This window comes from Natator depressus, chromosome 4 (genome assembly GCF_965152275.1).
Source record: "Natator depressus isolate rNatDep1 chromosome 4, rNatDep2.hap1, whole genome shotgun sequence".
NCBI lineage: Eukaryota > Metazoa > Chordata > Testudines > Cheloniidae > Natator > Natator depressus.
Window position 1 is genome coordinate 86,029,776 of NC_134237.1, and position 12,000 is coordinate 86,041,775.

The 12,000-nt window shown below is 40.4% G+C and overlaps 1 protein-coding gene across 3 annotated transcripts in view; it reads left to right on the forward strand.

The window, feature by feature from the left end:
• The first annotated feature begins 1,388 nt into the window (after nucleotides 1–1,388).
• The window catches only part of SGCZ (sarcoglycan zeta), an 804,491-nt gene continuing 793,879 nt past the window's right edge, over nucleotides 1,389–12,000 (forward strand). For 2 of the 3 annotated variants that reach the window (XM_074951353.1, XM_074951352.1), the window contains exon 1: nucleotides 1,389–2,056. Coding sequence is in view for 2 of the 3 variants with exons in the window: in XM_074951352.1 (XP_074807453.1) it covers nucleotides 2,018–2,056 (39 nt within the window). In the remaining variant the exon portion in view is untranslated. Of the gene's footprint in view, nucleotides 2,148–12,000 lie in introns of all 3 variants that reach the window. The other variant, XM_074951351.1, reaches the window with a different exon arrangement.

A 12,000-nucleotide genomic window follows, 5' to 3' on the forward strand; every position in this document is an offset into this window, starting at 1 on the left:
AAATTACTATTTCTATAGGTCCTACAGTAACTTGTTTAGTGTCCAGTTTTCCAGTCCTCTATTTAGACATAGTTGGAATGTAGGATCAGGTCCTTAATCTTTGCAAATTGCAGTTCTATTTTGATTAAGTATATATTCAGATTCATTGTGAATGCACCATTAAGTCACACACAGTTTGTTCTAAGATGAGAAGTGTCCTTTGCCTGTCTTTGCCTCATCTCTATAGTTGATTCTAGAAGATATGGGCTATGTCCCATAGTTGGAATGTGGCACAGCCACCCTTAGTTTAACCTTCTGTTGACCTTGAATAGCAGACTAAAAAAATAAGCCCTTATTGAACTAAAATATATTATATGCTTGGAACTATTAAATGTGTCTACGATGTTAAAAAACTGCAATGATATTAATGTAGAATATGTACAATAGGAGAGGGCAATAGTACAAGAATATGCCTGTTCAGAATCTGTCAGCCAAAGAGTTAATTTAAAAAGAAGGCCTCAGAAAGATTGAAGGTAGGAAAACAGAAATCATATGGACAGTCTTATTTTTAAAACCCTGCAAGTCAGAATGCAGGGGGGGGGGGGGGAGAATGAGTTTGATCAAATCAAGATCCTGGTGGGGAGGAATTTGAATTTTTTTAAAATCTAATTTTGATTCTATTTACAGCTTAATGTCCCATGAGAACCTCAGCACACTGAATCCTTTAGAAAAAGAAAGGAAATTACTAAAGTAATGGAGAGGTATCCGGATTTTATATCCATGCGACATCAAAAAGGTTGTTCTGCCAAAACTACTGCCCATTTCACATTAATAAGATAAACAATTCTACAAAAACATGTATTTTACCAATAAAATCAAGTGAAAGGTACCAGCCCCTGTGTTTAATTTTGCAAGCAATATTTGTTTTTTTTTTTTAAGTGTGAGGGAAATAGCAGTACCTCTGCTGTGAGATTCAATACATTTGCTTATTTAAAGATCTCCCCTACATGGGGCAAAATATCTAAGGAGGAAACTGCAAGGAGGTACTTGTATCCTAAGTGATCCAACGTGATTATATCTGCTTGCAATCTACGAATGATAAAAAAGGGACAGATACATTAAAATGCCGGCAGGCTAATGCACAGAGTGGCAGCGGCGGCCAGGCTTTAAGACCCAGAGGTTGTATTTGTCGAGAAAGGAAATGTTGCTTTTTGACAGATGAGAGAAATCCCCTCAGTGTTGGCCATGAGAGGAGAGAAGTGAAGTCAGTCACCTGGCGGTGAAGGACAGTAAAACAGGAAAGAAGGGGGAAAAATCTCTTCCCCCTTTCTCTCGCTTTTCTGCAAAGAGATCCACCTCCTAATTTCCTCTCAACTCTTCTAGCATAACCCTTCAAAGGAGACCATTCCCTACAGACTTTCTTATCTTTATTTTTATTGAGAAAATATCTTTAGCAGCAAAACAATTTTTTGAGTCTAGGCAGGACTTGGCGGATTTTCTTTCCGGTGAAATTGATCATTGCTAATATCTGAGGCTCACAGGTGCTACATTAGCTACCAGAATAACGGAGACAGGCTGTCATGATATACTCTTCTCATCAATTTGAACACATTTGCCTGAAATTTGCTGCAGGATGCTGTCCAGTGAAGCAGTTTTTTTTCCTTGGGATGCAGCAGTTCGCTGCTTTCTAAGCTTATTGCAGACGAAGAAGTAGTCAGATTAAACTGAGTGGATTTTATTATTATTATTTTTGGCTTCTCTCCTCCTTTCATCGACACGGGATTTACCGGGGAAAGATCACCTGTCTCTATAATCCGTCAGGGAGTAAAAAAGTGAATTATTATTTTATTTATTTTTAACCGGTGGAGGAGGCGTGATCACGGAGAATGAGACTGAGAGGAGCTGCCAGGGTTTGGAGGACAAGGCTGAGTTTGGGCTGGAAACTGGGAGTCTAGATTTTTTATTTTATTTTATTTTTATTTTTTTAAATTTTGGCACAACTTCCCCGGTTCGCCTCCGTGTCGTTTAGTTTCATTCTATGGACCGATCCACAAGCCTGGACATTGAGGAGCTCAAGGTACGTGATGCTCCGGGTGTTTTGTTTTCTCCTCCCCTCTCCTGCCTTGCTCCTGGCTCTGCTAGAGGAGTTGGAGGCGCTTCGGGTGCCGGTGAGTGGGGTAGGGGAGGGTGGGAATGGAGGCAGACAGCCGTCCTGGGCTGGGGGGGGGGGGGAGGAGGAGAGGGAGGAGGAGGCGGCGGCTCTCTGGAGATGAGGGTGTACAGTCGGACTCCGTTTCTTTTCCCCTCCGCCTGGATGATGATAGCCCCTGTCCCCTCGCCAGTTCCAGCCACACTTGGGGCACGGAGCCAGAGCGCAGTGTGTCCATTAATCTCACCCGCGAAGCGGCCTCAGATTTCTCCAGCGGCTGCGGATTTTCCAGTAGAAGTTCGCTCTGAAGGCTCCCTCTCTCCCGGCCTGGGCAACTCCTGCTAAAAATCTTTATTTTTAGAGATGCAGCCAGCCTATCAATGATGCCCGGATCGGTAGGGTGGCTTACGCCTTCCCTGCTAGATTTTGCTCTTCCTTGTTCCCACTCGCCGATTTAGAGTTCCCTTCTCCTACGCTGTGCCTAGCCAAAGGATTTAGCCCCCCCCCCCCCCCCATGAGCTACAGAGACACGGGGGGCTCCGGGAACAGCTCAGGAAAACGAATAACACCAAGCGTGGGGGACACGGAGGGGGCTTGGCTGGGATGCAGAAGTGGCGAAAGCTTAACGAAGGGTCCGCTCGGTGGCCTTTTCGAGCAGCGCAACTTTCCATGGGGACTGTGTCGTGTCAGGGTTTTGCTCCCCCGCTGCTGGAGAGCATGCCTGAGAGCCGAGCGTGCCCCTTGGCGCCAGTGTAGACTCCGCCTTCACCTGCGGCTGGGATCAGCCCCGCCCTGAGTGAGCAGAACGGGGGGCGACACAAACTGGGGGGGGGGGCGGGCAGGGGCGAAATCTGGGGTGGAAGATGAGCGAGGGAGAGGGGTGTATTCGGGGGGAGGGGGCGAGGAGAAAAATAATGGGGGAAAAACGATCAAAAGCAGGAAATAGAGGAAGAAAAACCCCGGGAGAGGTTTCGAGGATCTTCAGGAGTCTCCTTGGGGTGTATAGTGGGGATGAGGGGTTTAAAGAGAAGACGGCCTGAGAGAAGGGCAGGGGAGGGACCACCATACCACGAGGTAGATTTAAACAGCACTGCAGAGTTAGGGAAATGATAGCGTGGGGGGGGGGAGTGGGGTCCTCCCCGTCACTTAATCTCGCAACATCCCCAAAACTACACGGCGGATTTCGCGCCTTCTTTCGCAGCGAGGTTCAACTCTGCCAAGTATAGAAGAGCTTCCGTGAGCATTTTTGCCTTAAAATACGCCGAATCTGAAAGTACTTGTGAACATTTTTTCTCTCTCTCTCTCCAACCCTTGCTTGTAAACAATATGAAAACCCCCGTAAAAGACAAACAGAAAATGTTGGTGTTTTAAGTGCCAGGTTTCATGACTGCTGAGCTGGTGAAACAAACGCCTGTTTGGAAGTCACTGAGCAGTAGGCGGTGGTTCACGCATTTTTCATCCCTGAACCGAGCCTGCTACAAGGGACCCGCTGGCGAACCATCTCCCTTCTCAGCCTTTTCAGGAGTTTAATTAGAGCTCAGTTTAATTTTAGCACAGTGGTAGGAAGACACGGGATGAGCCCTGCAGTCAAGTCCCTGTGGGAAAGTTTAACGTAAGTGATTGAAAAAGCGCCACTGGATATTGTGTGGATCCTAAAAATGGGTGGCACTTCGTAGGAATTACCACTGCTTGGGGACTGCCAGATGCTTCACCGCTGCAAGGGTGTTCTGGCAATCGACTTTGCAATTAAGGCCAGTGTTGCAGGGATTATACAGTGGGCAACCTTGAGAAAAGCAGCATGGATGGAAAGTGATCCCCAATGTTAGTTTCTCTTGATTGGTTTAAAGAGAGCATCAGCGGTTTTGGAAAAAATCTCTCTTTCCCCCCCCCCCCCTTCTTCCATAAGAATAAGATCTGCAAAAAACCCCTGCCTTCCTAAAGCTGATACTCCTAGAGTTGCGATACCTATCTTTACTTAGCCTCTTTGGCACCCTTCCATACTTGCCCCACGTCTCAGGCTCATTGGTTCAGTTTACTTGTATGAACATCTTTAGTAGTGTAAAAAAAAAAAAAAAAAAAGCTTGTGGTGGGTGGGGAAGACTCTCAAACTTGAAGTGGTGCACTAAGCAGTGGAAAGATCTGTTTGCCTAGCACATGGGATTTGTTGCTGTGCATGGATTACCTGTGTGTGTGTGGGGGGGGGGTGTCATATGGGGGTGGCTAGTAACCCAAATTCAGCCCTGGTGTAACTACACTAACGTCAGTGGGGTGGATTTTTCCCGGTGAGCTAGATCCTCTGTTCTGCTATGCCCCCTTTAGTACCACTCCAATGATGCAAAGCAGGCTTAAAGCTGGATTTCATGGACATCTTGGGATTCAACTACGTCAGCCATTGTCCCACCAGTCCAGAAGATATGGACAAAGCTGTATCGAACTCTGACCGTTCCTACCTGAGTAAACTCTCTCCATTGTAGCCAGACATAATAAAGAGCAGCCCGATGCTGCTCTAAGTTGTGCAAAGGCTGAATGAACTCCTTTCCAGCTCTGTGATCAGGGAGCACCAAAGGTGGTATCTTTGTGGTTCCCACCCATCTTCTTCAGGTCCAAGCTCAACCCAACCAAAGGATCTAGCTGCTTATGTTTAGACATCAGCCAGCTGTACTCTCTGGAGCTCTAGCAATCTCCTCTGACCACTCTCATCATGTTACTCTGAGGGCTGACATGCACAATGTGTTCCTAACCCAAGACCCTGCAGCTACTTTTTCCAGGAATTTTAGAAACGGGGGGACAATGGCTTAGTGCAGGATAGCAGATTTTTATTTTAGCATCAAGTTTAGCACCTAGTATGTGCAAGTGAATTTAGGAAATCACCAGACTAAACTTTGATTAATACTATACATCAGGTGTGCTTGTTTGTTGTATAATGTATTACAATTACATTACCACCAAGAGAGAGATTCTGATAAACTGAGGTCAGACACTGAATGTCAATTTGAAATATGTATGCTCTTTATTATGATTGCTATGAATTCTATATCCATTTTGAAAGGTCAGTTTTTGTGCAAAACTGAACCAAAAATTGTGTGCAAGACCTGCTAATGAGGATAGGTATGACTTTCACTTTATTAGTCTGTGCATGAATTCCTGATGAAATGGATCAGTACTGGGGACAGAGAGAGAGTACTCATCCAGAGATTTTTGGACTGCTCTGTTTTTCCTTTTGATCTGTTTCATCTTCTGTCTCAGATGGCATCTGTGAACTTTCCTCTGACTTTTAATTCACAACCCTGTGGTATTTTCTTTTAAAGTAGTTCCACCACAAAAATGAACTCAATTATGGTTATTTTCTCTGAATGTTTGCACTACATCCTTAGTTTTCATGTGTTGAGCTGTTTCTATTTAAAGTGTGTGTAGATATGTATATAGATATATAACTCTCATATATACAGTACATATGTACTGTATATGTGAGCGTATATTTCTATAGGTCTTTGGCTGGTATGTTATTCCTCTTATCAAGAACTGATGTTAAACTATGGTTTTCTTCACATGAAAATAGTGCAGTCTGGATTTATAAACAGTACAGAGGCTTTTAAATTTCCTAGATTACAATAAATTGTGTAAAAAGAAAAAAGAAAAGGAGTACTTGTGGCACCTTAGAGACTAACCAGTTTATTTGAGCATGAGCTTTCGTGAGCTACAGCTCACTTCATCGGATGCATAGCATATCGTGGAAACTGCAGATTCTGCAGTTTCCACGATATGCTATGCATCCGATGAAGTGAGCTGTAGCTCACGAAAGCTCATGCTCAAATAAACTGGTTAGTCTCTAAGGTGCCACAAGTACTCTTCTTTTTTCTTTTTACGAATACAGACTAACACGGCTGTTACTCTGAAATAAATTGTGTGAGTCATATCAACACTGAATAGATAGTTACAGATTTTGTCCTTCACATTTTTCTGGCTGTGTGGTCTACAGCTCTTAAAGCATATTTTACAATCTTTCCTCTTATGTTAATTTAGTCATCAAAATGTGTCTACACACTCGGATAATAGGTGATAGCATTTTAAACAGTCCATAAAGCATCCATGATATCTCTCTGAAAGAAAGTTGCTTTGTAAATTTAAAGTATTATAAATATGGTATTGTTTACATACTGTAATAACCTGTTTTCAAACCAGTGCTTTCAACCTGAAGTTGCTGTTTGGATGCTAAATTAGAATTTTCCATTAGAATCCCAAAATGTTTGTTTCTAGAAATGTGTTTGGGGTGTCTTGTAATTATTGCCACTTAATATGAAAGAACCATTAAAATACAGTACACTATATCTGAATCACATTGCAAACCTAGCCATGTCATTTGGCAATAATTATCCTTCACATTTCCAGGTGAAATAAAAATACCAAACTTAACTGTACGAAACTGGCCACAGATGATGATGATCTGTGATAATAAAACCATCCAGTGCATAACAGATTCTTCATTAGGAAGATACTTCATATGTCATGAAGAAACTCAGACAAAGAATCCAGAAGAATTTGAACAAGAGTTTGATTCAACAATATTGTGGTTTTAAACTAAACAGTCTTTTAGATCACTTCACAATTTAAATCAAACAGTAAAGTTAAAACTCGGAACAATTCTGGTTGTTTTAAATAAGATAGAGCCAAGGAAAGTCATGCTCAGTATGGTGTAGGAGGATTTTTGATGAGTGTAAGTAGGTGGTTATATTTCTGTTTATAAATTAGTCATTCCTTAATGAAAAATAGTACTCTAACAAATGATATATTTTTAGCATACTCTACTTCGCTTATTCATTCTTCTGCTTAAGAGAAGGACATCTTCCTGTGGATACTGAGTTTTATGTCTTCTTTTATGAACAGCTCTTTCTTCCCCCTCCATTCCAACCCCTCTGGCTCCCCATCTTTTAGGCAGGGTCCATCATCAACAGTGGATAAAGACAATTAACCTTTGCAGTTCACATTCAGAAAATGTAGTCTTAAAACTATTCCTAATTAAAGGTTGAGTTGAAATGATTTTAAAGTACTAGGCATGCATATTCTTTCTCTTCTTGTCCCCACTGTGGGGGTTCCCCTCAGTCTCCAAATACTTCTAGAAATTGGATATTTGGTCAGTGAGGCTGGAAAGAAACATATGTATAATATCATATGACCCAGAAAAAAAGGTCAAGACAACAGCAATGTTCCCAGTACACATTTTAGAAAACACTGGTCCACTGTCATTACTAAGAAGCTGCAATATCATCTAGCTATGCATTTCTGCAATATACATTACAGCTTTGCTGAGCTCCATCTTTTTCCAGTTGAAAATATATCAATACCTGAAGCTCTAGTTAAAAGGAAAACACCTCTGCTTCCTCTCGTTTTCAGTACATGTACAGTTCTCATCTAATGATGCATCATGTACATATTTTGCATGATTTAAAAAAAAATAAGGGATTTACAAGAAGGTCAGTAATATTAATTTTGAGGTTCTTCTGTAATGGAAGACATTGCCATGTGACAATCTCTTAAACTATTGTGTTTATTTCTTGCAGAGAATTGGCTTATTTATTACAGAGCTAAAATTTAGACTTATGGAGAATCCATTTCCCACTCTATATCCTTTCAATGATCAGATGGCCTAGGGAATGAGTGTATTTTGGGATTCAAGTATTGCTTTGCTTGGCACAGCCCTTGACCTTTTTGAAGGTTAGTATTGCCAGGAGCAAGGTTATCTGTGAAACATTGTCACACGTGTTATGAACAAGGCTCTGCCTCCTGTGAAAATCTTGCACTTGGTGCAATTTTATACGAATTTATGTGAATCAATGTCTAGCAAAGATATTTCTAAATCCATGAGGAATCCTACTGTCCCAAGGATAAATAAGGATTCAAAACATGAAAAAGGCATTAAGTTACAAGTAGTTACCATAAAACTATTTTTCTCTCTTTGAAGTTGATATGTCAAAACCTTTCCATAGTTAATCATTTTATTTTATTTTATTTTATTTTTTGTTCTTTTAATTTAAAAACTCTGAAGGGAATTGGTTACAAATAATATACTTGTGTCTTTACATTTATTTCTGGTAGGTTTTTGAATACCTAAGCTCCAAAACTTTCTTACAGACTATCAATCATTCAGTGGTGTCTCCGATCATTCCAGTCATAGTCAATGGTGTTCTAGTATGGTGTTGTAGGGCCACAGGCTGGAATTACTTTGCAGTCCAAGAATGAAAGATCAGTATTTATCTACAAAGCCATCAAATACTTATCTTGCTCTAAGATGTTGTATCTTAAAGTCCTTATTACATACACACAACAGTTCTTTGTGAAGAAGGGTACTGTACAATGCTATCCACAAATATTAGGTTTTGTTTCTTGTTATATAGAGGGGAAGGGGGATCTTGTGGCTAAGCCACTGGAGCATGAGGTTTTATGCTCAGTTGCCAGTGTCCCATTGGCTAAGTCCCACAAGCCCCAACTTTTTGAGGTGCTGAGCAAGTCGATGGAAGCTGGGGGTTTCTCAAAACTTATAAAAATAAGATTCTTGATCCGGGTGTCAGATTTTCATCTTTGTAACAGGATAATTCCCTGTATTACAGAGGTATTGTGAGATTTAACTCCTTCATGTGTGTAGAGAAAACTTAATGTTCTGTTGGAAAGGTACTAAATAAATGTAAAGTATTGTTATATCATCCTTAAAGAAAACCTTTCATCTTTAAACTAGCAGCACTAAAATAAACAACTTTTTGTTAATTTAGTACAGTCCTACCAACAGTGACACATCACCAGGACTTCTAAAAATCAGTGCCACAAGCAGCAGATTACCCCAGGCAGAAAACTCTGGCCCTTAGCCATCTTATTTTGTTTCATCAGTCCTCCTTCAGTTCATCCATGCATCAAGGTGCAGAATTAATAAGCTCCACGTTCCTACTCCTCACAACTTTGAGGACAGACAAATGATTAACTAAAGCTTGCATGGCTGAAAAATCATTTAGAGGGATACTTTGTTTCCAGTCCACAAGTAAGAAATAATGTACAGTTAATAAATGTACATGTATAAAAAGCAAAATCATGCAGAAACAGTACCATATGGTAACCACACAATTTTGAATTTGTACTTTGTAAACAGAGCGTGTTCTGTGTTTTGTATAACTGAGTATAAAAATGCCCTAGATAGGGTTGCACCATTAGGTATGTCTGCAACTTTAAGTCTCCATGTATTTCAGATTTGTATGTGAAAATATTTTGCATGCATCCTAGTTTTTATGGTGACCGTAGTTTACAAATACTAATGCACTAATGGTTAGGAATTTTGAGTAGGAATCAAACAAAGAAAAACTAAAACTCACGTTGAATGCAGTTTGACATATAGCACAGCAACTTTTTGTTGGATAATTGTTGTTCACTGAAACCTTTATGTGCATTGCCCCTAAGAGTTACTGCTTAAAGAGCACAATTATATTATGTGCAAAACAATAGCTGATAGAAGTATTGTAGTACATTGGTAACTATAGCTGACATAAAGAGGCCTTTCTATAAGGTGCCAAATAGCTGATGACAAGACAGATACTGAACATCTTTCCATGACAGATTCTCTATCACTGAACGTCTCTCTCCAGGTAAGGCCAGACCCATAAGTAGAAGAGGTTTGCCCTGCCTGTTAACTCATCATTCCCCCAGACAAGTGATCTGTGTTAAAGAGGGCTGCATATTTGCTCAACTTAAAGGCAACAAAATAGCAATTTGTTCTATGCATGCTGGTAACTCACAATCAAAACTAAACCAGTCAAAACAATAGGATTTTTGCTGCCTGATAAATTGGTAGGACTCGGTATGTAGATCAACAGAGATGACAAAAGGTGCAAACCAATTTAAAATGTCAAAAGTTACCATCTGCTTCATGCATAATCAAGGATGAGCAGGATACACTTGAAGTGAGCCACACAACTGGGGGCACTGATCACTGCCTTGCCTCCAGTGGCTTTTGATTTAAATCACTGCACTGGGAAAGGGTGTCTAGTGTTAACCCTTCAGCATAATATAAATCAATAGTAAATGCAATCTCTTTTGGTCACTGTGGCTAAAACCTTGTTTGGTCATTAGGACTCCTGATTCAGCAAAGCACTTAAGACTCATTTCAGTCAGACTTAGTCATGTGGTTAAATGCTTTGTTGAATCAGATCCCTGATTAAAAGCCCCAACATATACAATTGAAATGAACAGGTGGGGGAGGGGGGTAAGATGTGTGGCTACCAAGCTCTGTGTGCTCCAGATGAGACAGATTGTCATTGTGGAAGTGCAAAATGGTGGTTCTGGATTTATGATGTATTTATCCTGAGGTGGATTGTGCAGCTCCTGGATGTTTAGGTGTTATGTGATAACCGCAGCATTTCTAGCAAAAAATTAAGTCGGTGAATGGAAACCATCATAAAGAAGTATAAGTTTTTAGATAGGATTATGTGTGGGGATAATAGGGGTAGTGAATCATCCTTGCCACAAAATAAATAAATGAGCCTTGTAAGAGGTTTACGAAGATATGAGATGCATCCGATGAAGTGAGCTGTAGCTCACGAAAGCTTATGCTCAAATAAATTGGCTAGTCTCTAAGGTGCCACAAGTACTCCTTTTCTTTTTGCGAATACAGACTAACACGGCTGCTACTCTGAAACCTGAAGATATGAGAGTGTTACCTGATGAAGAGCTCCTGTGCTCATTTACTTGCAAGTTAGATTACTCAATGTAAAAAGTAGTCCTGAGTGGTTACAAAGCAATGGGTGCCTCTCTCCCATCCCTCAACACAAAGGAGCTCCCAAAACAAAACCCTGAAACGGAACACCTCCAAAGGCTGGGAAAGTTCAGGCCATACCTAAATAATACATTTGTGATGTAGGCTCATCTTAGTTCTGAGTGCCTGGTTACCAACAGATGATAAGAGACTTATTGATTACCTTATTCAAAGTTATCCAATTTTTCATCTAGAACATTCTAGCATATATTTGATCAAAGGTTACTCTTAGGTAGTTCTGACCTCCCCTCCCTGAATTTACTAATATTTTGAGACACAAGTAGGCCCCAGAAAACTGCACTGTGATTTATTTTTTAAAATATATTACTTATGTATATTTTCTATTAACCATAAATATTTAATCTTCCTAAATATAATGTATTGTCCTTCAGTGTTTCCGTTGACCAATAAGAGTACCAAACAGGATCACATATTGTTAGCTGATGGGAAATCATATGTAGGCGTGTCCTGGTATTGGTGATAAGTTTCTTTTGGGCTTAGAGAATGACATTTACTATTTCAAAGCTAACTCCATTTTAGATGTATCACAGAAATAGTCTCCATGCCATTTCCCAATGAATTCAGCAGTCAGGCAGATATAAAAAGAAATCTCTCATGTAGACTCATGTTCCCACTTAATGCAGCAAAAATTATCCTATTTCAGTGTGTTTTATTTGATTTTTCATGAAAAGTTGCGAAAATAGTACCATTTTTGAAACAAGAGCAACAAGCCAACCGGTGTCTCCTGTATTCCCAGTACTAGCATCAGCCTTCTCCTTTCTGTAAACCATTTTTCTTTTCAGGGAATTTTGGTGCTATTTTTAGAGATGATCTTACAGCTTGCTTTCTTGTCCCCCCAACTCATTATGAGGCACAAGTGAATATGTGATTGGAAAATGATCTATTTGCCCAGCACAGACCTCTGACTAGTTAAGCTCCCTATTTCATTCAGTATTAATTTAGATGAGGCAGATAATATTCTCTGTTCATGTAAATATGTCAACTATTCAGTCTACCGAGACTACTTGCTCTATTGCCTAATAGAATTATGGGAATATGAGCAGTGTCACTGTGTCCCATG